Below are 15,879 nucleotides of genomic sequence, written 5' to 3'. Positions count from 1 at the left end.
ACCTTGGCATTTAAGGATTTGGAGATTCGGAATTTTCACATAAGGGGCTCTGGGTCTGAACCTGTTTTTAGGACAATTAATCAGACACTCCTTTCCCGTGTGTTCTCTGCAGATGCGTGTGTGCCATTTTCAAACACTTCTCTCATTTGCTACTTTCCTGACACACCACAGTAGAAACAATGTGGGTTTGGACACCAATGCACGCAAGTCTGACTCTAGCTTCTGACAGACTTTCTGTGAATGCAAACAGTGCTCTTGACCGCCCTATCTCCCCACTACAGCGCTCGCTCGCGCGCTCTCTCTCTCTCTCTCTCTCTCTCTCTCTCTCTCTCTCTCTCTCTCTCTCTCTCCTCTAGCTGCTTCCTGAAGTATAACCTACAGCCCACTTCACCTAGCTCACCCTTGCAAGTCCTCTTACCTCTACACACCCACCAGCTCACCCTCAACCCATCCCGGATGTCAGGATGCTATTTAGACATACACCTGGCACCACTCCCTGGCTCACTGCCAGGAGCCAACCTCTCTCTGAGCCTTGGTTCCACGACAACCTCACACACAGCCCATGTGCTGTTGAGACTGTCAGCAATACTTGGTGTAAATAGGAGGTAACGGATGAAGACTCTGCTTCAGGGACTCCCCGCCACCCCAGAATTAATGATTGAATAGACATTTTTAATGGTTATTTATGAGACCTAATTAACCAGGAAGCCTGTTTTTACCTCCAAAAACATGGCCTTAAAACTTCGGTAAGATCTACAATGTAGAACCCACTGGCAAGCTATGCCCCGTTGGGACACCCACTCCAGTCTTTTCAGGGTGCTTACTTTGCTGTCGTTGTTAAATAACCTGCTTAAAGTGACTGTGTTCTCAACTGAATTCTTTTCTTCAGGATGACAAGAACTGTAGTAATTTCAGGGGGAGAAAACACTCATCCAGATAAGGGAAATCCTAAGCTCTGACTTCTTTTTCTCATAGCCAGAGATGGCTGCCCAGTGGCCTGAAGCCCTACTAAGTAACCATGAGACTGACGAGGCTACAGAGATGCAGGGCCAGCCTTAGATGCAGGGGCAGAAGGTACTTTCTTGGCTTTAGGAAAACAGGGAGGAGACTGACAAATTTCCTTTCTCATGTAAGTGAGAGAAAGATTATGAGGAAGCCTCTTTAAAAAGGGAAATAACCACAGCCCCAAGCCCCAGGGTTATACTGCTGCCTCCCATGCGACCATGGTGTTTCCACCAAGTATTTCTAATCCTTTCACTGAAAGACAAATACAAATTTGGACATCTTATTTTTCCAATCACCACACTATTTCATATGCGCCATCTTCCAAAGGGCCAGGCCCCTTACCGCTTCAATGATGACCGAGTATGGCGTCCTGCCCGTAAACACGAAGCCAAGCTTCTTCGCTCCTTTGACCAAAGCAGCTTCATCTGCCAACGGTAAGCCAAAGACACACAGGTTCATGCCTTGTTGTGACAGGATTCTGCTAAATGACATGTTTCAAATTAAAGCCCATCATGATTGACAGGGCCTGGTGTTATCTGCATAAGGACAAGGACTTGAGACAGACATACCCCCACACACTGGGGCTTGAGATGTCTACTGGACAGATTGCATACCAACAACTAAGTCACCAGGACCATAGAAGTTTACCCTCCTGCCCTGCTCTGCTGGATCAGCTCAAGGGAATCTCCCACTGATGATCTCTCAGCAAGGCTGGGCTTTAGTTGCAGTACTGTGTGACTCAGACCACCAGGAAATGAGTAGAGGACAATTGCTCTGATGCTCCATGGGGTGTGGTAGATGGGGCAGGCAAGGAGTCAGCCTGGTTCCCTCTTGAGACCATTCATTGTCTTCTAGTCTAAGATTGTATACCAGGATGTGTAAGATAGTCCAGGCTCTTCCTTGCCACCAGAGTACCCTGAGTCAGGACACCCCAGTACCAGCTCTCCCGGGTTTTAACACCTATAATTATGAACTGTAGGTGCTGTGAGGCCAAAGGCAAACAGCAGGTCTTGTGGGGCAAGGTGCACCAAAGCATCTTCCAAAAATAACAGAAAACATCCCCCCAAAAGCCAATGAGGTGTTTCCAGCCACAGCCCTCACCTGGGGAGGAAGCCTGGTAGATGATTTCATCTCCATCCTTCTCAGGGACGACGGTGTGACACACAGCCAGCAGGGTAAGGAACTCTTGTATGCAAGGGGCTGTGGGCTAAAGGCGGAAGAACCAGTCAACCCGTTAGCAGATTTGTAATGCACAGTGGATTCAAGCGACTCCCTGCTTTAAAATCCAGTGAGAAGCCAGGAGTTGTGGCACACACCTCTGATCCCAGCACTTGGGAGGCAGAGGCAAAGGGCCTCTAACAGTCCAAGGCCAGCCTGGTCTACATGGTGATCTTCAGGCTAGCCAGGGAAATAGAGTGAGACCTTGTCTCAAAACAAGAAAAAGAAATCCGGTAAGAGTTTGCCGTTGGCTTTTGCACAGAGTTCAGATGCTTAGCTAGCTGACTGTAGGACTAGACACTTGTTCTCCACGGAGCCCACCTCCTGCCACTCTGGACTTCAGTCAAGTCATATCCTTTCCCAGAGTCCCTTCATGCCCACAGCCCTCCACCTGCTTACAGCACGCTCTCCTGTGTAAGCACTGAGTCACGTCCCACAAGCCTGTTGCGCTGGGCCTCGGAACACAGTCACCCTGTGCGTTCAGGAGACATTGCCCTTTCCACCCACTAAGCTGGCTAGTATTCCAAATGTCTGATCTTCCTAGTATCCGCACCTAAAATCCAGGGCATCCCTGCATAATCAATCTTTTTCTACCATCCCTAAGAAAAACCAATTTTGTTTGTTTGTTTGTTTTTTCCTTTGGTTTTTCGAGACAGGGTTTCTCTGTGTAGCTTTGTGCCTTTCCTGGAACTCGCTTTGGAGACCAGGCTGGCCTTGAACTCATAGAGATCCGCCTGCCTCTGCCTCCCGAGTGCTGGGATTAAAGGCGTGCGCCACCACCGCCCAGCCAATTCTAAGGATTTTAACTGCAATCTCGGGCTACAAAACACGTTCCCATTTACTAAGGACTTCCAAGCCTTATCAAACTAGAACCTGGGGCTGACATATTATTTTCATTTGTTCAAACATATTCAGGCAACTAGTGTGATCAAGCATTGAGTTCATCAACATTGGGGGGAGGGCTGAACACTTGCACTGTGGGCCAGCTGAGCAAACCAGCACTGTGAATGCTCTCCTGAGCTATGGGTCCCCTGTAGGGCCTGAGGCCGATTAACCAATCAGCTGAAAGCAAACAACTAGTTATGTTCTAACCTAGTTGTTGGCACACTAAGCCAATAACGTTGTTTCCTATACTCCGCCCCCACCCCATGTTTATTCTCTGTCTTGTCTTGCTTGGAGCAAGCCTGGGCCTGCCTCTCCATATGCTAACCAAGAAGTGCTCTGCTGTTGCTGCACAGGGGACCTGGACTCCAGCACCTTCAGTTAAGACCCAGGGAGAGCTCTCCACTCCCTCTGCACCTAGTTCAGACCCTTAGCTAAACCCCAGGTCCCCCTGTGACCTGCCACCTCTGGCTCTGGCATCAGTCCTTTGCTTTGTCTTGTTTTTTTACACAGAGTCTGTTAAAATGAATGAGCTAAAAAATTTTTCCTTTCAATAGCCATGCAAGATACTTAGTCTATTGCTCCTTACTGTAAATCTTATTTCTGTTATGTCTGCTGTGGCTTACTTTCCAGATTAAGCTTTGTTGGCTGTTTGGGGTGGTGGTACCACCTGCAACTGAGCTCTTACTCCCTAAATTTCAGTTCCCTTTCTAAGATTCCCAATGCATATGTCCTAGATTTCTTTCTTTCTTTTTGTTTGTTTATTTGTTTTTGTTGTTGTTGTTTCAAGACAGGGTTTTGTCCTGGAACTCACTCTCTAGACCAGGCTGGCCTCAAACTCACAGAGATTGCTCACCTGCTTCTGCCTCCCAAGTGCTGGGATTACAGGTGTGCTTTCCACTGCCCAGCCCTAGCCTGATTTCTAATGCTGGAATAAATAACATGACCAAAAGCAACTTGGAGAGAAAAAGCTTCATTTCAGATTTCAACACTCAGGTCATACTCCATCACCAAAGGAAATCAAGGCAAAAACCTGGAGGGAGGAACTGAAGCAGAGGCCATGGAGGATGGATGCTTAGTGGCTTGCTCCCCATGGTTTACTCAGAGTACTTTTTATTAAAACGAGGATTTTTTTTTAAATTAAATCATAACTACATAACATTTTCCCCTTTCCTCTCTCCAACCCCTCCCATGCACCTCCCCCTTGCTCTCTCTCAAATTCATGGCCTCTTTTTATTTAATTGTTGTTATATAGTTTCCTTAAATGTGTTAAGTACAACCTGCTCAATCCTTATAATCCTACTTGCTGTATGTTTCAGTGCTGACCACTTGGTATAACAGAAAACACCTGGTCAAAACACAGAGAACAAGTGTTCCCATGGTGCTCAGCCCTAGTGCATGGAGAGCACAGCTCCTGCCTCTAAGGCTCAGGAATCATTGTTGATGGGGGGAGGGGGTCTAAGAGCCAGAGGAACAGGAAGTCTGCTGTGAGAGTGTCTCCTAGAAAAGCCATGGAAGCTAAATCCATGAAGTTTCAATGGCATGGCTGCCTAAACAAGACCCAGACAAGGACAACATCAATATACATGCTAACATGGAAGAGGAGATTCTCCCAGGGCCCCAACCCTAGACAAAGAACTATGGGTAACTAAGGAATGCTGTCAGCAGGAGAAACAGTCTTCCCCAGGGATGAGCCTTATAGTTGGTTATCAGCTTGCTTTTTTTTTTTTTATACAACTCAGGACCACCAGCCCCGAAGTAGCACCACCCACAATGGGCTGGACCCTCCCAAATCAGTCATTAATCAAGAAAATGCTCCACAGGATTGCCTATAGGCCAATCTAAGGATGCATCTTCTCGAGTGAAGCTTCTTCCCCTCAGATTACTCCAGCTTGTGTCAAGTTCACACACACACACACACACACACACACACACACACACACACAAAACTAACCAGCACAGCAGACATACAGTGGTTTCTGACTCTTGTTTTGCCCCCTTTCCTCCCACTAAACAGTTCTCCTATCCACAGAGCTATCACCTCAAAACTGACGTTCAAAGACAAGGGGAGGGTGCAAACATCCCCTTTCTGATGTGCAAGCAGTATGCCTTGTTAGGGAAGCCACAGGTGGCTCAGGAGAAGCTCAACCCCAGGGCTGAGTTGTTAGGATCACGGACTCTACTGATATGCTGTCCCAAGAGAGGTGGTTATCACCTGCTTGGGTACTAACTAAAGACCAGTGGTCTGAACCAGATGGTTGCAGGTGCCTAGTAGACTCACACTACCTGGTGACTTCTCACATCTCCTATCACCCTTCGCTGCCCCACACCGGTGCCTGGTCTCCAAGGGGAGTTAAGCAAGTTTCTGCAGTGGGTCATTGGCTAAGAGGCTTGGAAGCCTTAAGTGGTGGGCCGGAGGAGATCTCTCTATGCCTGCCTGAAAGGCAATCCCTCATTTCAAAAACAAGTGGAGGCAATAATCAGCTGAGGACCCTGAGCTTATTTTTATGTCCATGTCTTTAATGTGACACTGGATTTGAGGGATGTTCCACGGAAGAAAGTTCATGTCTGATACTACAAGCCTGGTGACAAGCCCTTGGCTGGAGAGTGCATGGGTCCTAGGGTGAAACCTTCTTCTGTTGCTGTTTTGTTGAATGCTCATGTTGTCAAACTGCCTTCTGAGTATTGTTATTTATAACAAAGACATAAGCTGCCCTCTACCTTGGTCAGAGAGCCTTCTTTTTGCAGTGGTCAGCCGTTAGTGAAGAGACTTGCAACTGGACAAAATGCTGAGAAATAACGGTTGTGAATGCCCTGCTTTAAAGGAGTCATCGTTAGGTGTGAGAAATTCTGTCTTCTGGATATGACAAGGCTGTTTCACTCATGAACTCACTGCAGCTGTGATTAACTGCACAAGACTTGTAGAAGATCAAGCCAGCCTAGGTCACATCAAAATAGTGAACTGCAAGCCACTCTTTGTCCTAGAGGTAAGTGGCACACTCACATGTTGATCCTCAATGTTCTTTAACAGCCTGGGATCATTAAAGTCGCATGAGTCACTGGGGCAAGAAGTCATCCGGCTGGAAGAAAGAACGAAAGTCATTCATTCAATTTAAAAGTCAAAATCGCTCACATCTAGAGAGAATCTGCGCTTGGAACCATGAATAAAAAGCCTACAGTCTTATATTTCAACATTTAAGTATCTGGAATACTGAATATTATATCAAGCTTTAAGATACCTTAAATCCCTAAACTTTGCTATAAACAAACTGTGTTACAAATCCTTATAAATACCAACAGATTTACAAGGGAAAGAATCATAAGCTATGCGTCAACACTATGACTGTCGTGTGAGTCGGTTTTTAAATAAGTACCAGGCTGAGAGAGGGGGTGGGGAAGGACTGCACCATGCTTCATCATTTGTGACCAGAATGCATGTGGAGAGGAGAAGGCAGCAAACAACTAGAAAAAAGGAAACTGGATATGGCAGCCGTGGGCTGTCAGACAGGAGCAAGCGTGAGCATTGCACACACTCCTTTACCTCCACTAGCTCCCACTGAAACCCATTCTTCAAAACCACGACAGTGGAAGAAGAAAGGGCAATCAATGCCAGTCTCAACTGTGAATGGATATCAGAGACTAATACAGCGTATAAAACAACTATTGGCTTGTGGGAAGGGGGCATATGGAATGCCAGCTGATACCCCCACAGAACACTAGGAAGGCTGAAGAATGGTACTATGCGAAGGGTGTAAAATACCTGTGAAGCATGTCAGGTAGCTGTGAGCGATGTGAAAGGTATGAGACACCTGTGATGGATGTCAGGTACCTGTGAGGGGCATGAGGTACCTGTGAGGAGTACAAGGTACCTGTAAAAGGTATGGGTGCCTGTGAGAGGCAAGAGGTACCTGTGATGGATGTCAGGTACCTGTGAGGGGCATGAGGCACCTGTGGTGGATGTCAGGTACCTGTGAGGGGCATGAGGCACCTGTGAGGGGCATGAGGCACCTGTGAAATGCAGGGAAAGCAGGAGACAAGACAGACTTCAAGCCCACATGATGAACACTGAACCTGTAAGAGCCCTCCCTCATCACATGTAAACAGTAAACACAACCAGAAAGAAATACAAGGTTCATCCTTTAGAGGGGTCAAAACAGAGTAGTCCCAAACCTAGATTATTACTCAGTGCTCAAAAGATGAAGCTGCTGAACCAGGAAAGGTCATAAAGGAACATTAAATGCAGATTACTAAGTGAAAGAAGTCAAGTTAAGCAGGTGGCATGCTATAGGATTCCAATTCTGACCTTCTAGAGAAGGCAAAACTATATATAGAAAAAAAATCCCCGTGGCTACCAAGGGTGGGGTGTCCACGACAGGGGGTGGATAGGCAGAGCAAGGGCTTTGGTGGCAATGGAAACATCACTCATGATACTGTGGTGATATATATTAGTATACATGTGTCCATACTCACAGGATATATAGCATTGAATGACCTTGATGTCAGATGTAGACTGTGGGTGATTATGAGTTGTTAGTATAGGTTCCTGGATTGTACTGAATGCCCTGTGGTGGGGAACTTTCATCATGGAGGTCATGGAGTTGGGCAAGGCTTTCATCACTGAGGCAATCGGGTGAAGTGGGAATATTATGGGAAAACTCTGTGCTTTTGTGATTTTTACTGTGAAATCAAAATTCCTCTTTTAACTGGTCTTAAAAGGGCTTAGTTTTATATTTACTATGTTTGCCACAATGAAAAAATGCTTTCTGGACAGATGGCTCACTGGTTAAAGTCACTGCCTGCTCTTCCAGAGGGCCCAGGTTCTATTTCCAGTACCCACATGGTGGCTCACAAATGTCTGTCAGTCCTAGGTGATGGAGTGCCCTCTTCTGGCCTCTAAGGGCACTGCATGCACATGGTGCACAGACACACATACAGGCAAAATACTCGCACACAAAAGAAAAACAAAAAGTAAAGAATTTTAATATGAGCACACAGCCAGTGGTCACCAAGTTTGTGAAGAAAATCTGGAGGCAGGTGTTGGGCACAGGAGACAGAGCAGAACAAATGGGCAAACAAGAGCAAGGATTGGAGCATGCTCTGAAAAGTGGAAGTAAGCATGTATAAAAATCAAGGAGGATGAAAGGTTAAAGATGAATGAGAAAAACACACGGAAAGGAGGCAAGCTAGAAAACGAAATCAGAAGACCGACTCAAAGACTGTTTGCCTAATAAGAGGTGACAGAGAGACAGGAGGGGAGACAGTTACTGCAGAAATAATACAAGGACACTTCCGGAATACTAATAAGAGGAACTTATAGACAGAAGTAGCCCAACAGAAAGTCAATTAACCATCCAACATAATGAAGAAAAACAGCCTACCCAAGGGTTGTAGTTAAAAGTTCATATGCTGAAGAAATATAGAAAGTGATAAGCACTTCCAAGTGCTGGTAAGATAGCCCATGGGAATGGACTGGGGGGGCAGGGAAGATGGTCTGTGGGAATGGACTGGGGGGGGCAGGGAAGATGGCCTGGGGAAATGGACTGGAGGTGGGGCAGAAGACGGCCTAGGGAAATAGACTGGTAAGATAGCCTGTGAGAGATGTGCTGGGGGGGGGGGGGACAATGGCCTGGGGGAGGTGGGCTAAAGGATGATGGCCTGGGGGGAATGGGCTGATAAAATGGCCTGTGGGGGGAATGAGCTGAGGGTGGGGGATGGGCTGGGGCGGATGGGCTGGGGGAAATGGGCTGGCCACACCAGGGCAGAGGAAGCTAAATCTTCCCCAGAGATAAAGTCCTACAGTATCTATAATTTTTAATTAGTATAAAAGCATTATTTTTGAAATACAGGAATTTGAAGAAAATAAGCAAAAAAAGCTGCAGGTGGCTGGAAATGAAAGGACAAGACAAAGAGCATGCTGTTGATGTCAGAAGCTCTGTGGTGTGGATTTAAATCCCATCTGCATTTAAACCCTATCCTGGTTCTTTTTCAAACTAACACATTCAACTTATATTTAGGTCTAAAATGTCCTGATGCATCCCCACTAAGGAAGGAAGGAAGGAAGACAAGCTGGACTCAACTTACCAGAAGTCATCTGAGGATGGCTCTCTGGCTAGTTCTGGGAAGTGGCTGGCAGGAGAGAACCAGGTAGTCAGAAGAAAAGGCCAGTTGTTAGAGGACACATACAAATCCACAGCTTCAATAGGACCTCTCAGGAGAGTTGAAGAAACAAGTCCCCAGGGAATCCATTAAGTTTTACACATATTTAATAGCAACTACACATCCAAATCCCTCACAACACTTGACAAAATAGCAAAAACTACACTTCGTTGGGAGGCTAGAAATGAGATTTCTTGTAAGCGATAAACATGCTCACCCATAGGTTACGCCAGCAATGCTACACTTCTTGAAGTTCATGATATTGCACGTAAGAGTTCCGGTCTTGTCAGAAAACAGGTATTTTACCTAAGCCAAGAATGAACAAAATGCATATCAAGAGTGTAATAAGGGGCTGGAGAGATGGTTCAGAGGTTAAGAGGACAGGCTGCTCTTCTAGAGGACCCAGATTCCATTCCCAGCACCCACAGGGTAGGCCATAACCATCTGTAACTCCACTTCCAGGGGATCCAATGCCTTCTTCTGGCTTCCAAGAGCACTGGGTATTGCGTGGTACACAGATATACACACACTCAAAATTAAATACACATTAAATAAAGTAACTTTTAAAAAATGGGTGTAATAAGATGCAAGGATCAAGAAATGAAGTTGTCTACTATGTCTGTAAATCTGAATGAAATTTAAATGCAAACCCATGAAAGCAAACAAATCATAAATGACGCACTTTAATTCACAGACCATTCACAAAACATTTTCTACTACCAATTCTATAATTTGGTTAATAAAGAATAAAAGAAATTTCCATAACTCCCCTGGCCACTGTGAATAACAGTGGTTCTCAACCTTCCTAATGGTGCAACCCTTTAATACAGTTCCTTATGTTGTGGTGACCCCCAACTATAAACTTATTTTTGTTGCTACTTCATAACTGTGATTTTGCTACTGTTACAAACTGTAATATAAATATCTGATATTCAGGATATCTGATATATCTGATATGTGACCCTTGTGAAAGGGTCATTCTACTCCCCAAAGGGGTTGCAGCCCAAAGGTTGAGAACTTCTGGTCTATAAGCATCATCACATGTCCTGTTAGTCAGCATTTTGGTGATAGATTTCATCCTCCCAAGTTCCTCCATGTTCTCACAGAAGATGTAATTCTTTTTAAGAGTCCACCCCCTGACTAGATTAACAATGGCCAGCATGGCAAGATATTCCTAAAAGTGTAATAATGGTACACATAATTTGGCAGTAACCAACAGCTGTCTAATTGAACTTAAGGCCCACTCAACAGGATGGTACCTATCAAACTACCTGGGGTAGTGAGGTCACAGATTTTAGAAGAGACCCTACTACAACTAGACCAGCATAGCTCCTGGCTTTTTTTTTTTTTTTCAGTCTCACTGTGTAGCTATAGCTGGCCTGGAACATGCTTTTTTGGCCTTGAACTAACATATCTGCCTGCTCCTGCCACCCAAGTGCTAAAATTAAAGACATGTGCCACCATGCCTGGCCCAATCAGCATATCCTGACTAAATTCTAAACACTTATCTTTATACTTGAAGTTAAGTGCAGCTCTCACCCCTCATCAAAGAAGCTGCTCTTTGCAGCAGACAGAGGTCACCACAGAAAGCCACAATTGGTCAAAAGGCAGAGACCATAAGGGGAGCCCAGCCCTAAGAGATGTATCTACACCACAGCTCCTATTCCTAAGGCTCTGGGATCATTGAAAGAGAGGCAGGGAAAAGACTGGAAAAAAACAAGAAATAAGAAGTCTGCTGTGAGAGTATGTCTCCTAAAAATGACAGGGAAGCTACACCCACCCACAATACCTCAACAACATGGCTGCTAAGCAAGGCCTAAACAAAGACCACACCAACAGACAGCTAACACGGAAAGAGAAAATCTCCTCAGACTGCACTCCTAGACAAAGAACACAGCTAACTAATGACTGCTGTCTGGGGCTTCTATAGCTGTGCTAAAACATGATGGCCAAAAGCAACTGGGAGAGGAGGCAGTTTATTTCACCTTCCAACTCTTGGGTCCCACTCCATCACTGACGGAAGTCAGGGCAGGAACTCAGAACAGGAAGCTGGAGGTAGGAGCTGATACAGAGGCCATGGAGGGGTGCTGCTTACTGGCTTGCTCTCCAGGGCTCTCTCACCAGCCCAAGGGTAGCATGGCCCACAGTGAACTGGGCCTTCCCCCATTTATCATCAATCAAGGAAATGCACCAACACCTTGCCAATCTGATGGTAGGTAGCATTTTTCTCAATGGCTGTCCCCTCTTCCAAAATAACTCTAGCTTGTGTCAAGTTGACAAAAAACTAGCCATCACACCTTCTGAGAGAAAACTAGTTTTTCCCAGGGATGAGCCTCCTAATTGGTTGTCTAATACCAAGTGGTCATTCATAATCATATATACACAGTAACACTAAATGGACGCAGTTGGTTGTAGTTGTATGTTTAATCATTTATATAAATCTATATGGAACAATAGTGATCGAAGAAAAAGAGACCATCAATTTGAGATGGAATTGATTTGAGAAGGTAATGGGAGGAGCTAGAGAGGGGAGGGATTTGAAGAAGGAAAGGGAAAGGGGAAGTAATGTAACTATATTTTAATTAAACTAATTTTTTAAAGAAATATTACATAATGATCAAATCAGGGCAAACAGCTTTTCCACGCCCTTCACACAGAAACTTACTGAAAAATAATAATTACATATGTTTATAATTATATATGATATTTTAAAACATGTATGCATGTTGATCATATTGATTAATGGGATAATTAATGTTTCCATTGTTTTCAATTAATAAGAAATTTTATGTTTCACAGAGTAAGTCTAGGAACACCAGAAGCACAGCAGAATTAGCTCTTCTGTCTCTTTTTAAAAAGAATTAAAAGCTTGCCAACATAGTAGAAAGGAAAATCTTATAAAGAACTGTAGAATTTGTGATCCCTCTCCCTCTTGAATATTAACTTCTCCTTAGGCAAGCCACCCCATGCCTGGCCAGGACAGGGTACTTCATCCTGGGGGCTTTTCCATCTTGCTAGGTCAATTCAATGGCACATGAGAACAATCATATACTTAGCCCTGTGAACTGACAAAGGTAACCAAAGGCTACGTATATAGTTGTCCCTAAACATCCACAGGGGGTAGTTTTAAGAACCCCTGTGGGTACCAAAATTCTCAGATGCTCTAATCCACATAAAATGGTATAGTGTTTGTATAAAACCTACAAACATCCTCTGGTGTGTTTCACGTAATCTTAGATGGTGTGTGGCACCTAAGACAATAGAAATGCCATACTGTCCTAGCTGGGGAACAGTGACAAGACTCTTCTATGTATATTTGGTACAGGTACAACCACCATCGGCACAATCCAATTTTTGACCTGCAGTTGGCTGACTACACAGGGCTCCAGCCTGCTCCAGGTGGACACAGACACTGGAAAACTAATCACATTGTCATTTCACTGTGTGTGTGTTTGGAAAGAATGCTTAAGAGAATAGAGCAGAGAGACACTACTGTTGCCTGGAAGTCCTGGGAAGGAGTCAAAGAGGCAAACGTCATCTGCTATGCACCAAGAACTCATGATTGTTATAGGAGTAGAATTTTATCAATGACAATGTCATTGTAGAAAGAAAGAATGCGGGTAGAAGATAGATAGACATACAGACAGACAGACTGATGACAGATGATGGATGGATGGATGGATGGATGGATGGATGGATGGATAGATGATACGGGTGGATAGGTAAATAGATAGACAGACAGACAGATAGACAGATAGATAATAGATATTTGGCACTGGATTCTGCTCCTTATCATGAGTACTGCAGGTGAACAGGGTGGAGGGGATAGGGACACGGGCCTCACTGAGGAAGACTTGTGCTTGGTGCCAGAGTATTCTCTCTAAATGACAATCCACCTTGCTACACCAAATAAACTTGAGGACTCCTGTGAATTCTAAATTTTCTATTTAAAAAATAGAAAAAAAATTGCTCTTCACTCTAACTAGATTTGGAAAATAATCAAAGGAATAGAATCACCTGAAAATGTGGTTATAGAATTATATTTTATTACAAAATTTGACAGACAAATTTGAGCTTCAGCTTTCTTGCAATGAACTAAAAAGTGCTCCAGCACAAATGCAGAACTGACTCTGTCCTTAAGCTGGGGGGGGGGGGGGACACCTGATCCTCCTCCTGGCCCTCAAATGAATGAGAAGTCAGGCTGACATCTTCCCAGAGGGCCATGTGGCAGGTGTTCCAGGGAAACAAAAGCCAGATTTGGACAGACAATCTGCAGCCCTAACCTGTCATTCATCAACCAGCTTTCCCAAAATGTACTCATCATTTTCTTCTTTCTAAAATGAAGATGCAGCACATCACTACCCCCCAATTGGACTGCTGGGAAGTTCAAAGTGTATGAAATAAAAATCATAGTTTTTAATTACTTTAGGTTAAAAATAAGTACTATACATTCCAAAAAAGATTATAAGTTGCAGTAATTCAATGGAAGAGGCAGACATAATGCAACATGAAAGTCAGGAGGAACAAGCAGAAATCAGGATGAAGACACAGAAGTCACCGACTTTCTGAACCATGTCAAGGATACCTGTCCTTCAAATGGCCCCACATGCTTGTGGAGAAGCCCAGTAGCCAATCTGCTACCCTGTTTTCCTGGTCATCTGTTCTGAGAAACACATTTAAAAGGATCCAAAATAACATTATATTTTTGTGCAATGTTCTATACTTTTTCCCCCAGATATGTTTTCGACAAAATGATAAATTTGTGTCTCCAAAACCAAGTGACAATTGCATTCACTGCCACCTTGCAAACCAAATGTCACAAACACAGTCATGGGTAACTATTTGTGCAAAATCCCCCCAGGGTTCCTCTGCTAACACTGGCTTCCTGCTTATAGCACTGTCCCCAAAGTCCCCAGAGAGGCTCTCACCTGCCCGAGCTCTTCATTAAGGTTTGATGTCCTGGCCATAGCAGGAGTGTCATTTTCAATATAATACATATCTGTGTCCTGAAAGGGGAAATGGGGAAGGAGGGAAGAAAGAAGGAAGCCTTCAGAAAAACATGTAATTCTAATAGTTCATTCAGATTAACACAGACTCTGGCCACTTCAAATCCTTCCACCATCATCCAAATGCTAACTGTTAACTTGGCTGGAATGAAGCTGCAATCAGGATGCAGAAACCCTGGGCCCCAGTATGACCCATGGTATTTAGGTTTGGGTTCAAGACAATCATCTCATGCCCTGGCTGTGAGCTGGGTCAATGCCTCATTCACAGGCTTGTTGTGAAAATCAAAGTAAAACACACATGTAGGTGCCTGGTTGGAAAAAAAAAAAAGTGACAAGGCCCAGTGTTTAATGGCCACGGTCATGACAGTCCCTTAAAAAAACCCCACCTCAGCCCCTACAATCCATCCAGGGTGACTGTCATGATGAAACCCGTGCAGAATGGACACTCTAGTGAGTACACATGAGAAGCCTTTTCCTTAGCATAAAGGGGACTTGAGAAGCACGGCCATGGTGGCCAGATGACAAGCACCCACTGGCATCCTTCCCCCACCTTCCCCACTATGGTTATGGCATTGCTTGCCAGTCATCAGTTTGGCTGGCTTAACCCCATGACCTAATAATAAACAGCCTCTACGATTTCCTTTCTGGGACTCAGTGAAATGACAAAGGCTTGTGCAGAGTACTAGAAAGCAGGGGCTGGCACCCCTCCAGGAGCTCATGTCTCACACTCTGCTTAGAAACTCACCCAGTTGATGAAGAGAGCTTGCGTGTACTTCACAACCTCAAGCGTCACCAGCAGACTGATGGGGATCAGATTGTTGTACAAGATGATAAATGTCAGCAAGTTGTAGCCAAAATTATCTGAGCTCGTGTCTACAGACAAAAACCAAGACAATCCATACAGCTTTAGTGGAAGTCTCCATTTCATTTCTTTCCATTTTGCTATTCTAGACTTTTTTTTTCCCCTAAAAGATGCTCCCAACCAAAGCGTATGTGCCTGTCTTGAGACTGAGGAGTTACTGTGCCAGTGCAAACTCCAAAGACTGTTGGAATTCAGTCCCTGTGGGTAGTGCTGGCTTCTCTTTAGAGGTTGGGGAAGGAGGCAGAGGAAAGAGCAGAGACAGCCCTCCCCTGGGAAGGGAATGTCCTCTGTGGCCTCAAAGGAGGATGTGGCTATTACAGGGGGTGGTCAGGCAACATGGCAGGAACCAAGAGAGGAGGTTGTGGAGGAGGCAAGCAGAGGACTATGCCTGGGAATCAGGAATGTGTAATGGCTCCAAGCCACACACATTGAGTCTTCCAGTGGGAAGGCTTGACACATGCATGGTACAGATGATGAACCCTGGGAGGGGTGATGGGAACGAGGAAGAGAAGCAAGCACTGACTGGCCAGCTGACATCCCCCAGCCTTTCATTTTCTACCTGCCCCCAAGCCTTCCACTCTCCAGCTGGCACCACTTCTCCATGGCAGACTACTTTCCTATCTGCTTCTCTTAGACAATCAAGGAGCTGCTAAACAGGATCCATAAGTCCCAATAACTCAAGTGTCCCCTGAGTATGGCATTTGTTTAGGAATAAAATTGATCTGCCAATAAAATTTATTAAGAAATTAA

The 15,879-nt window shown here is 44.8% G+C and overlaps 1 protein-coding gene across 1 annotated transcript in view; it reads right to left on the bottom strand.

Moving 5' to 3' along the window:
* Positions 1–15,879, bottom strand: part of Atp8a2 (ATPase phospholipid transporting 8A2) — a 591,431-nt gene that overhangs the window by 385,116 nt on the left and 190,436 nt on the right. The window contains 7 exon segments of the mRNA XM_059273541.1: positions 1,348–1,430; positions 2,107–2,212; positions 6,110–6,185; positions 9,187–9,231; positions 9,479–9,567; positions 14,190–14,267; positions 15,013–15,140. Of these exon segments, the coding sequence (XP_059129524.1) occupies positions 1,348–1,430; positions 2,107–2,212; positions 6,110–6,185; positions 9,187–9,231; positions 9,479–9,567; positions 14,190–14,267; positions 15,013–15,140 (605 nt within the window).

This window comes from Peromyscus eremicus, chromosome 9 (genome assembly GCF_949786415.1).
Source record: "Peromyscus eremicus chromosome 9, PerEre_H2_v1, whole genome shotgun sequence".
In the NCBI taxonomy this organism is placed as follows: Eukaryota; Metazoa; Chordata; class Mammalia; order Rodentia; family Cricetidae; genus Peromyscus; species Peromyscus eremicus.
The sequence above is the reverse complement of the archived record's forward strand: the minus strand, read 5'-3'. Positions and strand labels throughout refer to the sequence as shown.